Consider the following 25,374-nt stretch of genomic DNA (forward strand, 5'->3'; position numbering starts at 1 on the left):
GTGCATATGTGGTTTGCTGCTGTTGGTTTTGTTCCATTAAAAATGAAGGCCTTTAAAGTCTTCCATCTGTGTGTAATCAGTGAAACTACTTCCTTTCTAAGGATAAACAATTTGCCCTTGAAAAGATATATCCATCTATTGGGTGTTAACTATGATAGGGCAAATGCTTGGCATGCTTTATCCAATTTAATCCTTACAATAACCATACAAGACAGGTGTTATTAATATTGTTCCTATTTTATAGGTAAGAAACTGAGAGTTAAGTGTATTACCCAAGGTCATAATAAGTTGACAGTAAGTTGAAAGCCAAAATCTGAATCGATCTGAGTTCTTATTTGCTCCTGTCCTTTTCCAACTAGCTCTGCAGAAATGCTCAAAGCCACTGCCCAGTGTCCCATGCCCCGGACAAATGGGTGTCTCTCGTGGTACCATTGCCTATGATGAGTTCATGCCCTCCTAGCTGCCGGCCCTTGCTCCCTCTGCAGTGAAGGGAGGTGGGGCACCGTGCTCCATCCATATACAGAGATGGCCAAGGCATCCTCACTCGTCACCCAGGAGTGGTGGACGGGTCCCCTGCAGAAGGCTACTGCACAGTTTCCCTATCACTAGGGCAACTCCTCGTCCTAGTTTGCTTGAGGGGGTTCTGCTCAATTCCTGTTGTAGATCAGTTAATACCTGCTAATTATTTCTAGTATCCTCCAACAAATATCTGTTTGAGTGAGAATGACTAGGCATCTGGATTTGTCCAGGTGGGCAATAAAGTTTCTCTTAACTGTGGTGGAAATCACCCCCTTGCTGGAGAGCCCTTGTGGATGCACCACGCTGTCCAGTATCCGGCTGCTACCTCCCTCATTCTAGGATTTTCATGGAGTGGCGAAAATGGCAGTAATGAATGGGGACCTTCATTCACTGTGATGCCCATTTTCAGTTTAAGCCTGCACGAGTGCAAGGGGGTGAGTCTTCCACACAAATCTCTCTCTCTCTCTCTTTTTTTTTTTTGGTGTTTTGTTAACTAAATCCTTCCTGATGATACTCTTAGACGGTGAAGTTTACTGCAAAGTGAAGTATGGCAAAGAGGGTTGGTAGATTGGAAACTTAGACTGTGCCCATCATCTGTGATTCTTTTATCAGGACACCAGAAGTCAATTATTTGAAAGGCTGGTATTTCATTTAAGAGAAAAGAAAAGAAAAAAGACGTGAAAACAAGACTTCTTGTTTCATTCAGAAATGGTTTTTTTTTCTTTTATTTATATTTTAGGAAAACTGTAGTAAAAACGAGAAAAAGCTAGAGGAACAGAATGAGGAGATGATGAAGAAGGTTTTAGCACAGTATGACGAGAAGGCCCAGAGCTTTGAGGAAGTGAAGAAAAGGAAGATGGAGTTCCTACATGACCAGATGGTCCGCTTTCTGCAGAGCATGGACACAGCCAAGGACACCTTGGAGAGCATTGTGAGAGAAGCAGAGGAGCTTGATGAGACCGTTTTCTTGAATGTAAGCACCAGTTAAAACAGGACCAGACACCCTGCATCTGTTTTCCTCACCTAAGTCTATACTTTGGAATTCACCTTTCAGTATTTCCCAAGATCATTTATATTTCTCCATAGGGTTTATATAATTCTGATACTTAAAAATGATTAGGGCATGCCTGATGCCTATGGAAAAGGCCCAGAAAATCCTTAAAGTCTTTTTTTTTTTTTTTTAAGATTTTATTTATTTGTCAGAGATGGAGAGAGCACAAGCTGGGGGAGCAGGTAGCGGGAGAAGCCGACTCCCTGCTGAGCAGGGAGCCTGATTCGGGAACTTGATCCCAGGATTCCGGGATCATGACCTGAGACGAAGGCAGCTACTTAACCGACTGAGCCATCCAGGCATCTCAAATCCTTAAAGTCTTACCACCCAGCTAAAGGACGCATGGGAGTCAGGTTAGACATGATCCATTCACTGTCACGTGGATTGGTCACCCTCTCAGGGGGAAGGAAAGCAGCCTGAAAACCTTACTTGGGCTTTGCTTTCTCTTTGGGTACCAGCCTAATCTCCAGTGTCTGGCGTCCTCATGCTGGCCTCTGGGCCCATCCTCTCCACCCCTACTCCCTAATCTGAAGGGCCATCTCAGAGGGACCATTCCCTCCAGGCTTCATCAGGTAGCTTTGGGTAACATTCCAGTACACTTGCAGCATGCCAAAGGATGACATAATGTGATGCCTCTCTCAGGTAACACATTGATGTTTTTACAAGGGTCTTCCTAGGGACCAGATTCCCTAATTCAAATGTATCTTATGGACCAAGAGTCCCTTGGGTGATCCTCAAATGGCACCAACAGAGGCAGCTCTTTGCTCTCTTTCTTCTCTAGAACATTCAGGAAGATACTGGTTCTGCATGGAACCTGATTTAAACAGGGGTAGGGTAGGCCAGTCCCGCACCTAATTGTCCCACTGGAGGAAAGCATCATCTTATGATGAGCAGGGACCTCCCTTTCAAAGCTCCCCAGTCCTCCCAGCTCTCTAATAAAGTCTGGAGATAGAACAAGGTGAAATGGAATAATGTTAGGCTTCTGATTTGGGGATCCTTTCAGCCAGGACAAATCTGAGTGAGGTGGACATGGCAACCTCAAGAGAGAACGAAAATCATTCAGTCGCTTTATACTTAAGCCAAAACGTTGGTCTTTTAAAATTGGGCACCTGTGAAGTCTAACATTAATGAGGTTCTTTGCGTTCCCTAAGAAACTTGCTTTTGTTTAATAAGAATATTTTCTTCCGGGGCGCCTGGGTGGCTCAGTGGGTTAAAGCCTCTGCCTTCAGCTGAGGTCATGGTCCCAGTGTCCTGGGATCGAGCCCCACATCGGGCTCTCTGCCCAGCAGGGAACCTGCCTCCTCCTCTCTCTCTCTGCCTACCTCTCTGCCTACTTGTGATCTCTATCTGTCAAATAAATAAATAAAATCTTTAAAAAAAAAAAAGAATATTTTCTTCCTAGGACAAATTGTAAAGAAGAAAGCATTTTTTTTTTCTGCTTAGAAAAGTAATATGTACCCATTTTAGAAAATTTAGAAAATACAGAATAGCACAGAGAAGGTGTCACCCGGAGATAATTACTGATTACATTTTAGGTATATACCCCACATTGAACAAATGTAAGTCCTTTTTCTTGCTTCGGAGAATTCTATTCTGGAAGCCAAGCCACTTGCTAATGAGTAGAGAAGAGCAGCATAAGAATTCATTGCTGGCTTTGCTTATCATAGAGAGCAGAGCAGAACTGGAAACTAAAGCTCCCTCCATTCCTGCCCAATCCCTGTACCCCTTCTGAGCATTGATTTCCTTGCTGCTGGGGCTGTAGCCTTCCAGAAAGAAACAGCCTCCAGGAAGCTAAAAAGTTATGCGTTTAGAACATGCATAATCTTAACGCTCTTGGTTGGTTTTTCTTTTTGTTGTTAATTAGTCTCTCTCTCTCTCTCCCTCTCTCTCCTCTTCTCATTCCCTCATAAGTCGTTTGAGGAAATCAATGAAAGGTATATAAAACATGGCACAATGTAGTGGCGACTGAGAATAGCATGGTTGTATGCTTTATTTTTAATATTTTGATGCTTTCTAGAAAATGAGCTGCCAATTAAAAAATACATAAATTTACTGAGCTACTGAATTTTCACTTTTAGACACTGTGCTTTTAAAAGCTAAACGACAGCTTTGAAAGAAAATTGCATGTGCTTTAGTTAAATAACAATTATCATAATGTAGATTTTTAACTGCTTCCTTTAGATGTGTTCTGTATTTTCAGCCTAATCTGGACCATCTTCCCTGTCATTGCATACAGAACATTGTGTAGATGCTTAGACTTATTGGCTAAATATGAGCATTTGAAAGAATCATTCATTTTTGCTTTGAGTAATTTTACGACTTATGTAATCTTAATGGAATGTTTTCTCATTTTCTCTTCAAAAGATAGGCATGCATTTATCTTTTTGCTCAGCTAATCTAAGTGAATCTTCCTCTTTTGATTATGTTTTGTCTTTGTTGCTGTTGTTAACACTCAATCCTAGGGAAATTTGTCATTATCTTAAAAGGCAAAACACTCAACAAGAAATTAGGAAATGTTGTCTATAAAAACACATACCATCAGATCTATATTTATCTTCTGGAGCATCTGATTTTGAACTACTCATACTGATCTGACACGTTTTCTGTTTTGCCTCAGAGCAAGACTTGAGGTCCTTCTTACTAGTTGAGCTTAATGTTCTTATCATTTTTACCCCTTTCATGTAAATTTTTAAAACTGTAAATGGTAAAGTTATAAAATTGTGAGCTTACTTCACAATGCCACATTGCGAGAGCGCATAAAGCAAAATAAAAAAGTTGTATTTGTGATACACTAAAATATAGAAACCTGACTTTTTTAGTTAATGAAAACTGCACAGATAAATCCTGTTTACCTTTAAAAACAATTGTTAAACAGATTATTGTTGATAAGTCTTAAGAAAATAACTTGTATATTAATATTGGCATTAATCAATAAAGGTTTTATTACAGCAGCTCTCTCATAAATCAGATTACCCAGGGAGCTTTAAAAAGTGCTGACACCTGAGTCTTACCTCTTGAGATTCTGGTTTAATTGGTCTGGGAGATGGCCTGGGCATTCTTTAAGCTTCCGAGGTGATTTTAATGGGCACACAGAGTTGAGAACCTTTGGTTTCTAAGGGTCTGTCCTCTGGCCCAGTGGTTCCTCAGACTGGCTATCTCTGAAATACTGGGGCAGTTTGTTAAGCCCAAGTCCCTGGAGCCTCACCTCAGTTCCCAGGGGGATCTCCAAGGTGGGATGAGGGTTCTCCATGTTTGCCAGTTCTCACACAGGAGACCAAGGCTCATGAGGCAGGCCCGGAAGCTCAGACCCAGGCTTTGCCCCCAGTTTTTTTTATTTTTTATTTTTTAAAAATTATACATTTCTCTAAGTATTAATGATTTGTATTTTCATTTAAAAAACATATGGATTCATAGTGCCATTTCATATATACCGGACAGTGTAAATAGATGCATTATTTGCTTATTTGTACTTAATCTACTCATGGAATGTACTGATTGATTGGCAGGAAAATTTGGTGAACAAAAAATTGCACATACTTGTCCCTTAAGAAATGCTGCAGTACATTTTTTTTCTCCACCTTAGGGTATTAACTTGCTAATATGAATTGGCATTCGTTTAATTCTAAATACCATTTCTTTGGTTTCATGCTTGAACTTGTTCATCCGTGTGTCATTTTACTTCATTATTATTTCATTGTCCATTTGACAATGAATTAATCTCTGCTAAAGCTGCATGCAACCTCAAGGAGAGTACCCTTGGGATAACCATTATTTTCTATGAAGAAAAAAGACAACAAAATTTGGGATTTGGGATTTAATGAAAGCCCTGTTAGACAAGGGCGCGCGCGCGCACACACACACGGTGAAGCTTGATTGTTTCAACAAAAAGAAGGCTTTTGTGTCCTTTTAGAAGACAACTTCTACCACACAGTCTCAATGTTATTGGTGTTCCTTTCCGTGAGAAGTGCTTATTATCTAGTTGGTTTGTTTTTTTTACCTTGTTTCTTTTTTTTCCCCCTTCATATGATATCTCTAAAGGCAGTGCTTGTCTATTTAATGATTTTTCTCAACACTGAAAATGCTTAAATTAAGGAATGCTGTCAAGCATATTTAGACTCAATATTTGCATATTTTGAAAAACACATTTGCTTAGAAAATGCTGGTCTGTTAAGAAGGTCCATTTTTTTTCTCTCTCCGGTTTGCTTTTTTTGTGTTATAATAATGAAAAAGAAGGAGAATACCAATCATTATAGGACCTGCTTTTAAAAAGATGTTCACTTGCCCTTTCATATACTGATGTTGAAATTGAACAGGTTAATGTGTACGGGAAAACTCAAACATTTTATTGGTGGTATCTACAACCAGAACTTTCGTGTTTCAGAAAGTCTCCCGTCTAGTCAGTGATATGTGTTGACTGGGCTTAGTATATGTACTAGTCAGCATTGTTCATTAATTTAATAATGCATTATTAATAATTAATAATTAATAAAGCATTGTTCATTAATTAATAGATGACAGCATCTCCAGCCTATGAGCCCCCAAAGCCTTCATTTAAGCCCTTGGTGTTTTCCCTCAACCAGAGCTCCCAACCCACCTCATTATGCCTCTGGTCTGCATATTTGCTTTGATACTTTCTCACACTCCTGCCCGCATATTCTTACTTCTGTGGCTCTCTTTGCCTTACAAGATAAAATGGAAGCTCTTGGTGAATATGAAAGCTCTTCACAAAACTCCTTTCCATTTGTTCTCTGTCTCCATTCCCCCGTTCTCAAGGCACTGGTGGGCCCCTTGGGCCCTCAGATGTGCCACACCCTCTCACAGCTCCATGCCTTTATTCAAACCATTCTTCTGTTTGCAACACCCTTCCTTCTTTTCCTGCCTCAGGAATTCCTACTCATTCTTTAAGACAAAGCCCCAGTGCCACCTCTCTTGGAAGCCACTAAGGGACCCATCTCTCCCAAATCAGATGATAGTAAAGTTTATTATTCCTAACACTAGTAAGTATAGTGGACACTCCTTAAATATTTCAGTTACATTTTATAATCTTCTCTCCTCGCATTGATGAAAACATTTTACCACACCTGAGATCCCAATATTCTCACCCAAGTGAAATCATCCTCTCCTCATTAAATATTCATTAAATGCCTGCTGTGTACCAAGTAACACAGTACAATACGGTGGTGAACAAAACAAAGTCCTCTCCTGCCTGAGACTATATTCTGGTGAAGTAGAACGACAAAAATAAATAGGTTGTGATAAGTTTGAGGAAGTAAAATTTAACAGAAGTAAGGGTATTAGGGACACATAGTGCTGTGTGAGTAGTGTACTCAGGGCTGGCCTCTCTGAGGAGCTGACATTTAAACAGAGATCTAGGTTAAGTGAGGAAGGAACCATACAATATTGAGGAGAAGAAAGTTCCAACAGACAGTGCAAACGCTTGGAGGTGGATCTGTGCCGCCCAAACCAAAGAGCCCAGGCTAATGAAGCTGATGGAGTTCCTCAAAGCTTCCTTAATTGCTGGAATAATTCTTGTCCTCTGTGAGCCAGGTGCCCAGAGGAGAGCTCCTAACCAAATTTTAGGCCCCTCATGCTAAAGTGAAATGCTTCTGCAATCTCTCCTTCCCTTTTTCCTCTTCGAAGTCAATCTGTTTGTTTTGTTTGGTTTTGTTTTAAAATCCAGTTTGCCCCTGGATACAAATGCTAAGAGTTAGCATCCCTCCTAAAAGGGTCATGAGTATATAAAAGCTGTTGATTTATAAACTGTGGTTTGTTTAGTCTTTCAAGAATTTAGAGACTTCATCCTCCTTCACTGCTGTATCCCCAGTACCCAGAGCAATGCCTGGCACATAGTAGGTGAACATAGTTTTTGAAAGATTAAGTAACGAGGAGTGTAGTTGGGAGGGTTGAGAAAAGCAAGGACATCAAAGAGTGTGTGAATTTCCAGATGGGCTCGCAACCTTTATATCTTTCAGGAAATAAAGAAAAAAAATAGTCATTAAAATATAGTAAATTTCAGGACTAACTTTACAGATGCAAAATTGAGACTGTGTAGTTTGATGGTGTCTATTCAGATCTCAGAATAGAGACATGGAATTTCTAATATTAACCCATTACATGAAAGAATCCTAAGAATAAATAGATTTTAGACCTATCTTTCTAGACTTCAAAACACTTTAACTCCTGTTTGGCTACCGTGCCTCACAAAACCCACCACCACCACCACTAATGACAACCACCTCATTTTAAGCAAATGTTTCTAGCTTTCCTTCTGTATGTTAATAATTTCTTGACTTACATAAAAATGTTTTCCCCCAATAGGTTGCTTTCTGCAATGGAGAGCACTGCTTCTTTAGAGAAAATGCCTGCTGCGTTTTCACTTTTTGAACATTATGATGACAGCTCAGCAAGAAGTGACCAGATGTTAAAACAAGTGGCTGGTAGGAATTTTAATATATTAATTACCTCAATGAAATTTGGCAGTGTTTCCTTGTTCGTTTTGTATAAGTTTTTAAATTAAAGTATAGTTGACAATGTTATATTAGTTTCAGACATACAACATAATGATTAAAAAATTCTGTACAGTAAAGCTGTGCTCACCAGGGTAAGTGTAGTTACCATTATCACCATACAACATTATTACAGTGTTAGTGGCTCTATTCCCTATGCTGTACTTCTCATTTGGGTGACTTACTGATTTTATAACTGGAAGTCTGTACCTCTTAATCCCCTTCACCTATTTCATCCATTCCTCAAGTCCCCTCCCGTCTGGCAACCACCAATTTGTTCTCTGTATTTATGATTCTGTTCCTGTTTTTCTGTTCATTTGTTCTGTTTCTTAGATTCCACATGTAAGTGAAATTGTATGGTATTTGTCTTTTTCTAACTTATTTCACTTAGCATATTACCTCCCAATTCCATCCATGTTCTTGCAGATAGAAAGATTTTGTTCTTTTTTATGGCTGGGTACCCAGTGGTGGAATTCCTGGATTGTGCGGTATTTCCGGTTTTCCTTTTTTGAGGAAACTCCATGCTGTTTTCCACAGTGGCTGCGCCTGCTTACATTCCCACCCACAGTGCCCACCAATATACACAATCTCTACATTCTTGCCAATATATTTTTTGTTTTGTTTTGTTTTCTCCCTTTTTCATACTAGCCATCCTGACAGGTGTAAGGTGATATCTCGTTCTGGTTTTGATTTGCATCAGAGAGGCTGAGCATCTCTTCATATGTCTGTCGGCCATCTGGATGTCTTCTTTGGAAAAACTATTCATGTCCTCTGCTCATTTTTCAGTTGAATGATTTGGGGGTTTTGGTGTTGATTTGTGTAAGTTCTTTCTAAGTTTTGGATATTAACCCCTTAGATACATTATTTGCAAATATCTTCTTCCATTCTGTAGATTGCCTTTCTGTTTGGTTGCTTGTTTCCTTCATGCGACGAAGTCTTTTTATTTGGGTATAATCCCAATAGTTTATTTTTGCTTTTATTTCCCATGTGAAGTTTTTATATGTAAGGAGATATAACTGGAAAAAAAACCTTCTTAGTTGTAAAAATTAAAAGCCAGATTCCAAATCAAAGCACAAGACCAGCATACCATTTCAGTTATAATCTGCATTTCCATCTGAAGCTCTGTGACTGTCCTGGGATACCTAAGAGTTAGGAGGAAGCAGCAATGGAACCAAAGGGTCTCATCTTTTTTTGTTTTCTCCTTGGAAAATAGCATTTCCCTCTCTGTCTTCTAGAGATTATTTGCTTCACACCAGCAGTCAGTTATAGAAGGAAAAATAAATCAAATATTTTCATATGTCTTGAACAGATTTTTCCTTATGAGTGGTTTTTCCCTCTCCAACTGAGTCCCCCCGCCCCTCGCCGCCTTTTTCTCATACTAAACAGATTAGCTTAGAGAACTAACAGCTCAGCATCACACTCTGTGGCCAGGAGCCTCCTACTCAGCTGTCAGAAGCATCCTGCAGACTCTTCAAAATATTTTTTAATGTGCTATTTTAACAAACAAGACAATGAAGCTTATTTAGATTTCTCAAAGCTGCTATGTTTCAGTGAAGTTATCAAGTTTCACTTACTGTAAAATGTACTCTGCTATCTTCCTTTAAAAATGCTATTTCCAAACCACCTGAGAGACAACTGCTATTTTTACATTGACAATTAATTTTCACTCCTGTAAGAAGAATTCTAGTTTGGTAAAAGGCTTTTCAGGGGTCACCCACCAACCTTAGAGAAAGTGAGAAATTTAGTCATTTATCTTAAGAGATTTTTCTCTATAAATGTGTCAAAACCAAAAGGTGTCTTTTATAATGTCTTTAAGAGGCATTTAAATTGAGAGGCGATTGGAGACTAAGAAATTCTGATGAACAGAGTAGGTTGTTTGCTTTTAAGGGATTCGTTATATGCTGTTGTTCATTTAGAAGGATATGCTTTTGAATATCTGACAGGCAAAATGAGAGGACATTCCATGTATTTGAGAGGCCACAGGGTTAAATTGTCACCAAGTGTTAATGATTCATTCAGAAATAGGGTGCCTGGGACTCCTGGGAGTTCCGAGCTGTTTATAGAGAGACTGATTTCTGTGAGGCAAACGCCACACATGGTATGGCTGCTTCATGGAATTGGAGCCCAGGGTGCTGACTTGCTGTTAAATAGTTTTTGTTCATTTTTGACTAGTAAACCCTCTCAGATATAAAATCCTCCCCAGGTACATAAAAAGTTAATCTGACCACTGCCAACACTAATCAGAAATTCTAAGGAAAGGCTGTGACTTTTCTACTGAGGCATGGAACAGCCCCTAGCAACTATTCCACACTCATGTGATTATTATTACTCATTTATTTTTACTCGTTAATTTTACTCATTTACTATTATTATTACTCATGTTATTATTCCCATTTGATAGGTGAGGAAACAGAGGGAACAGAAAATTGTCTCATATATTGCCCTAGATACATAGCTACTTGAGGGTGTGGGGTCAGGGGGTAGGGAGCAGTTCGACTTCAGGGTCTCTGCACTTAAACCCCTGCCCCACCACAGATGGGCAGAGTGCATTGCTGAGAAAGGACGGATAACCAGAGATTAGTAACATCCAAGCTTTCTTGACTTTGGCTCCTATGGACTTGGTTTTGTTTTTTTTTTTTTTTTGAAATTGTGGTAAAATACACGTTAACATAAAACTTACATCTTAACCACTTTGAGGTATACAATTCAGTGGTATTAAGTGCATTCACATTCTCAGATAACTGTCACCAGTATCTGTCTCCCAAATTCTTTTCATCCTGCGAAACTGAAACTCTGTACCTGTTGAACAATGTCTCCCCAACCCCATGGCTCCCCAGCCTCTGGCGACCACCATTCTACTTCCTGACTCTGAATTTAACTACTCTCAATCCCTCCTGAGTGGAGTCATACGGTATTTGTTTTCGTGTCACGTCCTCAAGGTTCATCCATGTTGTGGCACATGTCACAACTGCCTTCCTTTTCTCCCCCCGCCCCCTTCAAGGCTGCATAATGTTTTATTGTATGTTTATACTGCATTTTGCTGATCTGTTCACCCATTGATGTTTTTTGCTTCTACGTTTTGGCTATTGTGAATCATGCTGCTCTTCTGGGAACACAGCTAGATGAAGTGGGGATCTATCTGGCCACACAAATCCTGAAGTCCAAGTTGATCTGATGCTTAACTGAGTGTGACAGCTCTTTATGGGCGCACTCCTTCAGGTAGAGGGAATCCGTGGTATGATTTCTCTGCCCAATTTCTTAGCTTCCCAGAAAGAAGCCTTAAAATCCCGTTTTGTAATTTTTTTTGGCATTACTCCTTTGCAAGTTTATTCCTATAGAACTGTAAACAGAGTTGCTAACATATGAAATCTGACTCCCTGATATTCTGTCACACAGGAACTGCAAATCTAACCATTATCGTTGGATTGCATCTACGGAATATTCTTAATCTCTTTTTAATTTTAGAATGCTTTGTAAAGTGAAAGTGTTTCCTGTTTTTGAAAAGATGTTTTAACTGTAATAATTTTGGGGGAAGGAGCACATGAGGTACAAAAATCACTCATAGCCCACATGTTTTGCTTAATTCCCTACAACTACTTCCTTCTTAAAATTTGGTGATGCGGGGGGGGGGAGTCCATATCACTTTTTAAGTTTATTGAGTTACCTGAGAGAGACAGAGAGAGAGAGAGAGATTTGGAAACATGTTGCTGTTTTTAAAAGCAGATATAGCTCAATGTAAAATTCACAGGAAAAAAGAAAGGGAGAGTTTCATCATTCATGCCTCAGGGAGTTCGGCACTGTTTCAAAGAAGATTGACAATAGTTGAAGTATTCTACCTGGCTCTTCAGTAAACCTGGGCAGCATGAAAATTCACTGAACTGCATTTATCTGGATAGAATCCTTTAGAATGTGACACTGATTTCCTGCAGGGAAGACAAACAGGAAAGTCAAAGACAGTGTGAGGGTCTCTGAACCATTATAATTCCTTGGGGAGGTGCTCTGATAGGCAGGCTCCTGAGGTTATCAAGCAGCCTGCTAAGCATGTCTTACATTGGTAGTCCCTCTGTGATTTACCAGACAATAGATCCACAGTTCATCTCCCATCTTCACGGACTTCCCTCCCTTTTCTGTGCTCTTGCCAAGGCCGATTCGCCTTTTGAAACTTTAGCACTGGTTATGTGTCAGACAATCTGCTAAGCACTAAATGTACATATGCTGCTTACAACAAATGTGTTAGGAAATGGTATTATTATTATTGTTGTTATCCCATTTCAAAGATGGGGAAATCAAGGCTAAGATAACACAGCTATTAAGTGGGGGATCTGGCTTTTTTTTTTTTTTTAGTATTAGAAATGATTTATTATATTTCCATATACTAACAGAAAAACTAGAAAACAATTAAAAACAATACCATTGAAATAGCATCAAAAAACATAAAATATTTAGGAATACATTTAATAAAAAGAAGTGGAGGATCTCTACACTGAAATCTATAATATATTACTAAGAAAAATTATAGATATAAGTAAATGGATAGGTAATACTATGGGATAGGGCCCAGGAATTGTCAAAATACCCCCAGGATGGTTTGAAACTGGGTCCTGGTTAAAGAACAGGATAGAATGGGTTTTTAATTCTCCCATATAGTATTTTTTTAATTTTTTAAATTTTTAAAATAAACATATAATGTATTTTTAGCCCCAGGGGTACAGGTCTGTGAATCGCCAGGTTTACACACTTCACAGCACTCACCATAGCACATACCCTACCCAATGTCCATAACCCCCGCTCCCCCCAGCAATGAAACAAGATGGGACTGGGAGGGAGACAAACCATCAGAGACTCTTAATCTCACAAAACAAACTGAGGGTTGCTGGGGGGAGGGGGTTCAGGAGATGGTGGTGGGGTTATGGACATTGGGTTAATAGGGTACTTTTTCTCCTATGTAGTTTTTATATTTTGTTTATTTTTTTTTTTTTAAAGATTCGTTGGTAGAGTCGTGTTAGAAAGAGAAAATGGGATAGTAATTTCACAAAGGGTATTTTGATATTTTATTCACACCAGTCTTTTTTCAGCTTTGATGATGCAGCAACTGGTTCCAAAAGGGCTTTATTTGTCTCTGTTCTGAATATAGACTCTATTTATGTAGAAGGAAACAACAGTGGTTATGTAACAAAGCAACTCAAGTTTTCATTTTGAAGGAAAATCAAATCATTTGATGCATCCTCTCACCTGTGTAAGTTTATTATTCTGAATATCAGACTACAGAAGAGTATTACCAAGTGATCACAGTTTGGGGGTCTATGTTTATTTCTCCGTGTCAATAAGCATGCCTATACAAATGCATCAAAAGCACACTCTAATGTCACAGTGGTTGCATCCAGAGAATATGCTTGGGTGGGTGTTGTTGAGAACAAGGGAGCCCTTCCATTTTTACTCCATGTATTTCTGTATTGTTTGATGTTTTCTCAACATACATAAGTGACTTCTGCAAAATGAAAATGAATCAATGAGTAAAAACAGCGTTGGTGGTAATAAATCTTGCTTTTATTCCAGTTCCCCAGCCACCTAGATTAGAACCTCAGGAACCCAATTCTGCCACCAGCACCACAATTGCAGTTTATTGGAGCATGAACAAGGAAGATGTCATTGACTCATTCCAAGTATACTGCATGGAGGAGCCCCAGGATGACCAAGAAGTAAACGGTAGGATTGCTAACACAGATACAGATACAGGTGTCCATTTCTGCATCTTAATAGGAAGGATTTAAAGGTACCCGTATTGCGACTCATTCCACAAAGCACTTACAGCCACATATACAAACCACAACAAGAAACCAACGACTATATAAGCAAACATAAAACAGCTAAGCAAAAACTGGAAATCCGAATTAAGGAAAAGAAAATGCAGAAACACCATAACAGTCAACATGGATATTGTAATTGAGTTTCAGATTTGGCTTTGAGCTCTCAGGATAGCAGGAGCAACAAGAGAGTCTCATTTTCAGAAAGGTGGTAACATACCAGCCCTTCAGGGAGAACAAGTCTCAATCAGTACTTGAGTCTAAAAGAAGGTATAATATGTATCAATTTGCAGAGGAGATATGAGCTGTATACAGGACAGAAATGAGTTGGATACAGAGAAATGAGCTGCAATAAAGGATTATTACATCCAAAATAATTTTAACGCAAATGCAGTATTGATGTCATGGTTGGCGGCTTCTCAGATCCACCTTGATAAAAGCTGCAAACAAACCATAAAGGTTTGTTTAGGGTTCACAGATCTCAAGGCGTGGGCTGTGAGTAGTCTCCTTGCATCTCCAGTTAGTATGCAGATAGAAGTGAAAGTGATTAGCAGGGTGAAGATATGACACATATGTAGTTGAGCTTCTGTAAATATCTCTCTGTTCAGTAGGACTTCTAATAAGACCTAGAAGCCAAACACTTTGAGTTTGTACTTCTTGATGAATCAGAGCTGGCATGCTGGCATTTTCTATTGCTTGTTGAAGACAGACCCACATATTTTGGAACTCGGATGAGCATGTGACAGGATGGACATGCCATTATGAAACGCAGGAGCCCAATTTGTCATGAGGAACAAATTATAATATAGTTCACTGTTATCAAGATTTAAGTCTTTTGAGATGTCAGGTGATACTTACTTAAATTAGGAAAAAGTAAAAAAAAAAAAAAAAGCGACCATAGGCATAAAGTTGGCTAAGTTTGCCTATTAAGGACTGCTTATATTCCTGGCAATATGACCATATATCTGTCACAGCAGAGCAAGGTGAGTGTCACTATCCCCATTTGCAAATAAGAAAACTGATGGGAGGTTAAGCAGTTTGCCCAAGGCCACACGACTTCTACGTGACAGGGGTAGGATTCAAGCATGAACCTTTGAGACTCCAAAGCTTATGTTTTGGTTTGCTTGTTTCTATGTTTGTTTTGTGATAGCATACTTCTTCCTCCTCGATATCCAGCTGTCATATCCTGGAGCTTTGTGGCTCTCCAAGACTCCTCTTAACACCAACTTATTGCCTGGAGTGCTTTTTTTTTTTTTTTTTTTTTTGAGTGCATCAGCTCCTCCCCACCCCTGGCCCTCAAACACTTACGTGTCCTAGGTCTCATTCATTCTACGCCTTGACATCTCGCTGTGTGTGGGGTCTCCCCCAACATAGGTCATGTGCGTCATTCAAAGAAGTGCTGAGGCAGCAGGACTCTGCTGAAGATTGCAACCACAGTTTCTAGGATGTGGGGGGAATGTTTTTCAGTGTACAAGTCCTTATGAGATTCTCTAAACCAAACTTTCCATCCAGAAAGTATAGCTCAGTGGGCTGGAAAGTTGCAATTAAAGAAACTGAGTTGAAGAGCTCCTAAATTTCCTTTAAAAGAAAATGATCTGGGCTTCTTAACTGGAGGAGTTTTGAAGATGTGACTTTCAAGAGAGATAAGGGAAGAAAAACCAAAATGATTGAAGGCTAATTTAAAAAAGAAAATAATTCTTTGTAAAGGAGAAAAAGTTTCAGTATGAATGATCAGCTTGGTCCAAAAGGGCAGGTGTTCATACTGGTGTCGAGTAAGAAGGCCCGTAAAATAGTGAAAATAAAATAATGTAAGAAATTTTAGGAAATGTCTTGATCGAACAAGTTACTTTTTAGAATAGTTCATGACTTATCAAAGTTATTCAAGTATTTCTGCAAATCATGGAACTCTGTAGTTGAAAAGATTCTGGAATTTGTGAGAAGGAACCAGGATTTGAAACTTTGAAAATCACGCGGAGCACTAAAATTGTTTATTAATTTGGAAAGATGTTTTATAACATCATAAATTTAGAAAAAAATGGAGTTGTCCATATTTTATTACATACTCCCCTGAAATATTGGCATTGCTTCTTAAGAATGTTTCAGAATGTACTATAGAGATTTAAACTAACATAAACTATGCAATTTTAGTGTTTACTATTGAAATAAGTTATTTTAATTGTGGCAGATGAAGCTTAGAATGTTACTAATACACTATTATTTTCTGGTAAGTGTTCACAAGTAATAATACATCACTCTAAATATCTCTTTTTACCATGCGGTTGCTTTCTTATGAATTCTAAAGTGAGAGCTATCACAAAAGTTATCTAAGTTTATCAGTTTGAATTTTCCACTGAAAAGAACTGAGCAATTCTTTCAATAGCTATAATTTTCAATTTACTTTGGAAGACACCCAAGACTTTCTAATTGTGTTTTATGCTAGACTTGGTAGAAGAATACAGGTTGACAGTGAAAGAAAGCTACTGCATTTTTGAAGATCTGGAACCTGACCGATGTTATCAAGTGTGGGTCATGGCCGTGAACTTCACTGGATGTAGCCTGCCCAGCGAAAGGGCAATTTTTAGAACAGGTAAAGAGATGTTAAGAGGGTGTTGGGAGGCAATATTCAATTCTTCGCACACTACTAAGATCTAATAAGCATTTATTAAGCACCTATTGTTTGCTGGATGTTGTACAGTGCTGAGTATACAGTGATGAATAAAACCGGGTTCCTACATTCTAGAAGATTACAGTCAAGTGGGAGAAATAAAAAAACAAAACAAAACAGAAGATCATTAAAAAATTGTGGTAAGGACCATGATCTAGTTATTTACAAGTTGTTATGAGAACACTCCTCAGGGACACCTGAGAGAGCCTGAGGCAGGGGCAGGATCTGGAATGGCTCCTTAGCGTTGAAGTCTGAATAGAATCCCTTAAAGGATCAAGGATCCTTTAAAGGATTAAAGAATTAAGGTTAAAAGAGTGTATGCCTTTTGAAGAAGATATGTAAGCAGAGATATCAAGGTAAGAAACAGTATAGAGGGTGCAGGGCACTACAAGAAGTTTGGTATTATTTCTTTGACTTAAAAACAAGGACAGGAAAGACATGAGGTAAGAAAGGCTGGTGTTTGGGGGCCATGTTTGTCAAGGTAAGAAGCTTGGGCTTCATCATAAGGGTGCTAGAAGCCCCAAAAGAGTTTTCAGCAATGATATTCAACTGGGAATACATTCCCGCGACGGGGCCTTTTCACAGGGGGGCTGAAGTAGGTGCGGCATAAGCCAAGTTTGCCTTGCCTTGAAGATCACTGTAACTACCTCAGAGGAAGAAATGACACTCCCACCATTTTATCCTTTCTTCTTGCCTTCTGAAGCAAGTATTTATTGAGTACCTATGGAAGGCAAGATCATGGCTAACTTCTGTGAAGGGAGGTAGACAGGAATCTTCTTTTTTATTTGCTTGCATATATATAAAGAAACTGGTGGGACTTATGGGAAGCTAATATTAGAGGCTCTCTGGGGATGGGTGAAAACTGCAATTTGGAAGGTAGAGGTGGGAGGGAGACTTTTCATTATATAAATTTTCATATCTTTTGGGCTTTTAACCAAGAATGTAGTTTTTAATGAGAAATTAAAATTAAAATCATGCCCAAGCATTCTACCCAGGGTACCAGGGAAGCGAAGCTGATGTTGATTGTTCCATAATTGATTTGGTTCCCTCTCTTGCAGCACCCTCCACCCCTGTAATCCGTGCGGAGGACTGTACGGTGTGCTGGAACATGGCCACCATCCGATGGCGGCCTGCCAACCCAGAGGCCACTGAGACCTATACTCTGGAGTATTGTAGACAGCACTCTCCAGAGGGCGAGGGACTCAGGTAAGGATCTTCTCCTCAGGAGACCTCACCTCTCCATGGGGAGAGCCCAGGGTGCCTGGAACTCAGCTGAAGCTCCTAACCTGACTCTGAGCTTCGGCTCACGGAGGGAGAAGAGTGTCCTAAAATCTTGCTAAGCTTATTAAGCTATTGACTTGATTTGCAACTCCATCACTATTCATCAATGAACTCCAAGTTTGTAATAAAACACATGCTACAATGCAGAATAATAACTCCCTTGTAAGAAAAATGTGCAATTTTAATAAGATGGAACGTTCTTTGAGGTATATTTAACTTGAGTCGTTAGACAGGATTTATGCATATTTCATGCACTTTTTAGTAGTTATATCAGAATAGATACACCTAACTCAGGAAACTAATAGTGAGCTTGTATATAATGTAAATCTGTATCTCCTTGATGTATTGGTAATATAAAGGAGCTAATTATATAAATTTTGTTATAGAGACATACCTGCCTCTCTAAGAGCATGAAGGGTCTAAAGAGATTTTGTCGGGAAAAAGAAATGGGAAGCTCTCTCACTAAACTTATAAAGCTTTAAATTTATCAGTCAAGGGCTGTGCATCCTGGGGGCATTTGGTAAACGTTAATTTATTTCCTGAGATGGTGATTTCTTGGCCTATAATCCATAGCATAGAGCAACTTCATATTCCGGGGTGCATATTCAGATCATTATTAATAATGCTCATGTTTTTTTAAAAAAAAGATTTTATTTATTTATTTGACAGACAGAGATCACAAGTAGGCAGAGAGGCAGGCAGGGAGAGAGAGAGGAAGGAAAGCAGGCTTCCAGCTGAGCAGAGAGCCCAATGCGGGGCTCCATCCCAGGACCCTGAGACCATGACCCGAGCCAAAGGCAGAGGCTTTAACCCATTGAGCCACCCAGGTGCCCCAATAATGCTCATGTTTTAATAGGGACATTTTTAGTTTTTTTTTTAAATGAAGTTTACTGAAAAAAACTATTTTGGTAGGAGATAAAACTTAGAAATAATGGTATGAAATTAGACAGCTTTTTAATAAAGTGTATTATTTAAGCCCTTGATTATCTACATGATCAGTCAACAACTATTTATTTAGTTATGTGAGGTTTCATATGACTGAGCAATAATTATAGCTTCTTTCAAGTATGTGAAGACAGGCTTCATAAAATAATGATCAAAGATGAATTAATGTCGAGCGTATGGGTGGGATGTAGGCATTTCAGCAGAAGTGAGAATGTAGTAAATGTACAAAAAACCAACACCTCTGTTAATGTGCCAAATGCTGGATGACAGGCTTCAGTAATTAGCAAACAGAGGAGAGGTAAACTCTGACCAAGATGGGATGGGAGAAAAGGAGGTAGAAGGAGGAGGAAAGGAGGGAGAGAGGGACATAGAGACAGAAGAGATTATAACTGACTTTTATTAAGGATTTACTATGTGCCAATCACTGTCTTCAATGCTTTATGCACATTGCCTTATTTAATTCTTATAGGAAGTCTGAGAGAAAGCAGACACTTTGAGAGGGTACTCAGCTAGTGAGTAACAATCAGGATTCAAACCCCATTTTGTCAGAGTTCAAAGTCCAGGCTGCTAATTCCTCTTTAATGTCACAAAGTGGAGTCCTGGGCCTTCTCCCCAAAGCTCTTCGTGTTATGAGAACCCTGCCCAAGTCCCTGGGAATCTCTCCCTTTGCTCTCCACCAGCAGTGAGGAAAACCCAGTTCTTTCTGAGGCAAAAACAGACTGTTAAGGAGTGCTTTGAAATGACTCATCCTTGTCATGGAATCGTCCCCAGCTGGCATTTGCATAAATAATATGAGCACAGTTGGATTCTTAAATCAGCAGAGATCTAGAAACCCTGAAACCCAGTAGCCATCTCACTAAAGGAACTATGATGTCACCTCATAAACACGGCTACAGGGAGAAGGGAAAGGGGGAGATGGGGGGGGAAATGTCCTTCACTGAGGGTCTTCAACGTTTCAGGAACTGGGCAAAATATCATCCAGCCCTCTCACCAATCCTAAGAGGGAGGTAAGGTGATGATCTCCATTAAATGAGATTCAAGGAGGTCCAGTAAATTGGCTAAAGTATTAAGTGTTGGAATGAGCATTTGAAGTCAGGATTCAAACTCAGATCTGTCTTATTCTCTCCATTAGTCCTAAACCTTGAGTTAGTACATAGACTGAATTAGTACGTGGAGTTAGCATACGTCAACAGCCTGACAACGTCGAGTTATTATGTATCCGTAGTTTCTTTTGTCACAGGGAAATCATAGATTTAAAGAAAGAATGCAGTACCATTATTTAAAACTTCTTTGATCAGTGTTTTTCCTTTTCCCGATCACCTCGAGACCCTCAAAATAAAACAAAAAACATAATGTTCATTTTGTATCAACAATGATAATACATTCCAAACAAATCCTTCTATCGAAGCCAAAGAAACCAACGACAGTTCCATTTGTAGGAAAAAAAATGGCCATCCGCTAATTTTATTAAGACAAAAGTTGAGCTAATTAGAACATAAGGCTTGTCATTAGTTTATTCTATCTGAGACTTTGCCAGTGGATTCATTTTAATTTTTCCGGTTAAAGGAGAGCATCTGAGAGTTTGGATAAGCAGAAGCTCCTAGAAGTTACAGAACAATACAAGGACCCTTTGTTACTGAATGGATGTAGTGCAGCAAGTTTAAGGTGAAGGGAAATTCCACTTGCAGGGCCTTGTTGACAGTTTGGAACTGTGTTGGAGATGGAGCTGTTTTCCAGTTAGGTGCTAAAAGACTCCTCAGTGCCAGGAGGTGGAATGGTATGTCTAATCCACAACCCAGGGATGACTCTCCAGCCTCTGGAGCCCTGCTGAGTCTGACAGAAAAATTAATTTCTTGAAGCAAGCACAAATTTGTTGGCCACAAATTGCTGCCCTGTTCCTTTGCGAAGTCTCTTGCTGAGGTATCGTATTAGAGCCATCCCCCATCAATACAAAAGGCTCAATGTCTTATACCCTAGGTTAGCATCAAGGGACTGGAATAATTCATCCTTAATCTCAGAGGCCAGAGCTGCAAAACTCATTTGTATGTCTTTTGTTTCTCCAATTTAAGACTTCCAGAAGGAAGGAAAAGTCTGCTCTTGGGGAGTGGCCATGTGCCTTAGTCTTTCAACTATCTGGCACTTAAAACCAACTTGAAAACATTCCTTATGGGATCAGAGGGTTCAGAACTCTATAAATTATTGACTATAATATAATATATAATATAATATAATATAATATAATATAATATAATATATAATTATTAACAACTCTACACAGCTAGTCAGATAGTAGAATTGATAAAGAAATTTAGAACTTTATCACCTCTAGTCAACAAATGCAAACAATCCCTACTGTTGGAGTCTATTAGAACCACATTCTTCACCTTGATATTTTTGCACAGCAGTACATAATTAGAGATATTTTGTGTCCTGGAAAGAACAGCAAGCCAAGAGTTGTCTGATCCCACTCACTTGTTGGCTCTATGAAGGGATCATTATGAAAATTTGCAGCCTCGGTGTCTGACAGTATCTGGTATATTGTAGCTACTCAATAAATATGTGTTATCTACATGGGTTAATATCATTGGTTCTGGGTTCTATCCAAAAACCCTATGCTAAACCAGATTCAAAAATTGATCCAGAGGTCACTGCTGGGGAGTAAGGGGAGATCAAAGATTACTTCTTTTGATGGAGCTAGGTTGGCTGGGTGAGGATGGGGACTTTATCTGTGTGGATATTCAATAAAGATCTGTTTAATGAATGAATGAGAGCGTGAATCAGGGGTGTAGACAAATTTCTTTTGGCTTTGCCACTCTCACGTCATCTGACTGGTTGGAATCTCTGGCCTAATTGATTTAGGAGAGCTGAGGACTAACTGACTTCATATCTCTCACCCCCAATCCCTGAAAAGACAGACAGCCTTATGGGCTCTGGTTTGGAATAGGAATAGAAGTTGAAAGGAAATGAAAAGAACGGAGAAAGGGATGAGTAATAGGAACAGATACACACACACACACACACACACACACACACACACGCACGCACACACACCCGGCATTGATTCCCCTTTAGACTGGGGAATCTGATTTTGGCTGCTAGAACAGAAACACATTCATCCTTAGACCTGCATTTGTTCTCCCTGTACGATGGCTTCTGAATAATCTGATTTAAGATCAAAGGTGCTGGTTGAACTCTTATGGTGAATGTTTATATGGAATGAGCCTACTGAGCCCCAAATTCCATGACGTGGTATGTGAAATAACCAAGCAATTGCCTCCATTCCATAATCCTCACAGAATACACATTTGCATATTTTTGTGTGTGGGCACCGTGGCTGGGTCCCAGCAGTCGGCCCCTGTTGGGATTGGGGGGTGGGCGGGAGTGACAATCCCCGGCTTGTGTGTGGGGGCTGAGGGAGCTCCTACTCACCCTTTCCTGTTTTTCTTTGAATGCTCTCCTCAGGTTGGGTGGGCTCAAAACACTTTCAAAAATTTTCCACCACTCGGCTGTTTCCTCAGCTGTTCTGTCTCTCCGGTGTGGAGAGAAGTCAGCAGAACTGTGGGTGGAGGAGGGAAAACTGAGAGAAATATAGTACAGGGATTAGCTGTGTGGGCTGTGCAGAGAGAAGCTGTGTACTGAATGACAAATCTGTGAGACTCAATATACCACAAAAGTAGTCGGTAGTGAACTTCCTGCTCCCCTCCCTGACTGAGGCTATAGGGGTGTGGAGACCTTCTCTGGGTCCCCTTCCCTGGAAGCATCGCGAGGGTTGGCTGGGCTCTGGGTGCTGGGCCTGTAAGCTCACATTCTTCCTGCATCTGGCTTTCAGGGCCACACGTGGTGGGGCAGGAACAGAAATGTCACAGTTGGGTTTTCCAGCTGGGGACACCTGCTGCTCTGTCTGTGTAATCAGGACAAATAAGGGAGAGTTTTCTAATGAACTTAGTACCTGAGCAGGAGATGAAGAATCCCAACATTTATTTCTGTTTAAAAAAAAACTTCATGCTAAGTTTTCAGCTGGATTGGTGATGACCAAAGGTCAGCAGCAAATGATTTGACCTCCACAACCTGTGGACGGAGGAGGCAGTTATTCCTGCCCCATGCCTGCTTCTCGGGGTGACAGGAGGATCACTGACATGTATGGGTCCAAATTCATAAGTATTTAAGGACTAATAGCCAGTCTTTTTGTGGTATTGTTTTCCTGACCCAGGTGATAACCCTCAGCAGGGAGCCCTTGGGAGAGCAAGCTATAGGATGATTTCCAACCCCCCAACCCAGTATTCTTGACATTCAGCTTTTCCTAAATGAAATCTTTCTTCCCAAATGAATCTGACTTAACTGTAATCATTTAGAATCCTATACACCTCCTGGTTGTATAGTAAAACTTCAGTCAATGAAAATCCAGGCTGTTCCTTCACTTCTGACTTATGTTCTGTCAATTTCCAAAAGTATTCAAGTTGTTCACATTAAAAGACCCAGACATAATAGAACCACTTAGAAACAATCCTGGAAGGACAAGAGTCAGATCATTCAGGGGAGAGGAGACTATATCGGAAAGTATAGGTTAAAAACAGTAGCTCAATGGAACAGAAAATTTAAATCTGAACTTCCTGGTAGCTAAGGTGAAAACAGGAGAGAGGGGGAAACAGCAAGAGGGAGAAAGAAAGAGATTACATAACTCATCTTTTTATAAAAAGGAAGCATAACATTTCACTAAGAGACAATTATATTTCTTGACATTCAGCTCTAAGATGAATTTTTCATGTAGATCTTTATATAAGGGCTATTGAACAAGATAATAGTGATTGTCTTTTAAGAGCAGTTTTACAAAAGACGCAAAAACATTCCTGATGTAATCATTTATAAACTGGATCTGAAAGCATGAAGTTAAATCACCATTCTGGGCAGGCAGTTCTATGGGGATCTCAAGTAATTGTCCACATATGTGGCCTTGGAATGGTAAAGGGGAGCTTCGAGAATCCAGAGGAATGGATGTTACTAGGCTCCTGGGATTCTCTGCCTAAAATAGAAATGGTACCATTCAGGCTCTGGAGGGGAACTACAGAGAAAACAAAAATCCAGGATCATTCTGCTGGAATCCTTTGGCTCACTTGGATTTTGTGAGAAATCTAATTACAGGAAAGTCTAAGTCCCATGGCTGGCAGCATTCACCCTTGTGTTTCTATCCTCTTATGAACTAATAGTGATGTTTAGTTAACCCTGAATCTTATAATATCCTCATTTACCAGAAGAAATATAGTCCTGTTCAAAAATTATTTACATAGTTTTAAGAACAAAAATCAGTATATAAAGAATCTTCTTTTTCTTAACCCTGATTTAACCATAATGTTTCATCTTAAAAAGTTCCATGTTTACAGGTAGTTAAGCCTTTTTAAAATAGATTCCGATGGCAAGAGTTAGTTCTTGCATTTAGTGTTGCTTATGTTCTTGTAGATTTTCCTTCTTTTTCCTATTCCCCCCGCCCCCCTCTCCTCACCCCACTCTATCATGAGTAAGTTTCCCAAACCCAGCTGATCATAAAAATCATCTGGGCTGCTCCTCTAAGCTTAGATTCTCAGGCCCCCTTAAGAGGTTCCGATTTGAAGGTCTCATGTGTCCACACGGGTTTGGGAAATGCTACTTTACTGGCCCAGCAGTGTACTCTGTTCACAGTTCACATTAAACAGTGTTGACTGCCTGTTTGAATGTGGGTGCGGCCAACAGGAATGCTAGCAAGAACCCACTGTGTTTTTAACAAACAATTCCTATTGAACCATCTGTTGTGCACTGCAGTGATAGCACCATCCGTAGGCTGCTTCCAGCAGTAATGGCACTGGATTCCTCCATATTGTTTGTACACACACCGCCCCCCCCCCCCCCCGCCTCCTCTGGGGAGAAAACATGCTTAAATCTAGGTGTTAGACATGGCGGTGTGGAGGCTGTCACTCCTCAGGGTTACCAGCTCCTCAGATGACCTGAAGCTCATGTGCATTCCATGCTTTCATCCCACACAAATTATCGAATTACCAAGTTACGAGAGAAGCCACTCTACAAAATTCAAATTAATGTGTGTTCTGCAAACACATCCAGCCAACTCCTGAGCCTAAAATACAGCTCTAAAAGTAAATTATTTAATTGATTTTGGATAATATGTACATATGGTACAAATTCAGAGATACAAAAGGGATATAGTAGAAGTGAAGTCTCCTTTCTATTTATCTGTCACCTACTCAGTTTTTCTCTCTGGAGGTGATTATTCTTACCTGATTCATATTTATCCTTCCAGGTAGTCTGTTTCTATACAAACATCTGTATTTTTTTTCAACAAATGGTAACATCCTGTAGATATTTCTACCACCTTGCTTTTCTTGTTTAAAAATATTTCTTGGGCTGAGACTACTTCAGGTAGCGGGAGATCAGCTAGATAGCTTATCTAAAGATTGCAAACACCTACAAATCCAACGGGAGATCGAAGAGAAGAAGAACAACAACTCTAGAAACAGAAAATCAACCACTTTCGGAAAGGTAGGACTGGCGGAGAAGTGAATCCAAAGCGACGGGAAGATAGACCGCGGGGGGAGGGGCCGGCTCCCGGCAAGCGGC

The 25,374-nt window shown here is 39.7% G+C and overlaps 1 protein-coding gene across 1 annotated transcript in view; it reads left to right on the forward strand.

Annotated features, from left to right (window-relative positions):
- The window catches only part of LOC111148331 (cardiomyopathy associated 5), a 99,332-nt gene that overhangs the window by 48,135 nt on the left and 25,823 nt on the right, over positions 1-25,374 (forward strand). The window contains 6 exon segments of the mRNA XM_022504837.1: positions 1,259-1,492; positions 3,482-3,504; positions 7,889-8,007; positions 13,633-13,782; positions 16,321-16,467; positions 17,604-17,751. Of these exon segments, the coding sequence (XP_022360545.1) occupies positions 1,259-1,492; positions 3,482-3,504; positions 7,889-8,007; positions 13,633-13,782; positions 16,321-16,467; positions 17,604-17,751 (821 nt within the window).

Source organism: Enhydra lutris, unplaced genomic scaffold (assembly GCF_002288905.1).
Source record: "Enhydra lutris kenyoni isolate GAN:26980312 unplaced genomic scaffold, ASM228890v2 scaffoldscaffold19, whole genome shotgun sequence".
NCBI lineage: Eukaryota > Metazoa > Chordata > Mammalia > Carnivora > Mustelidae > Enhydra > Enhydra lutris.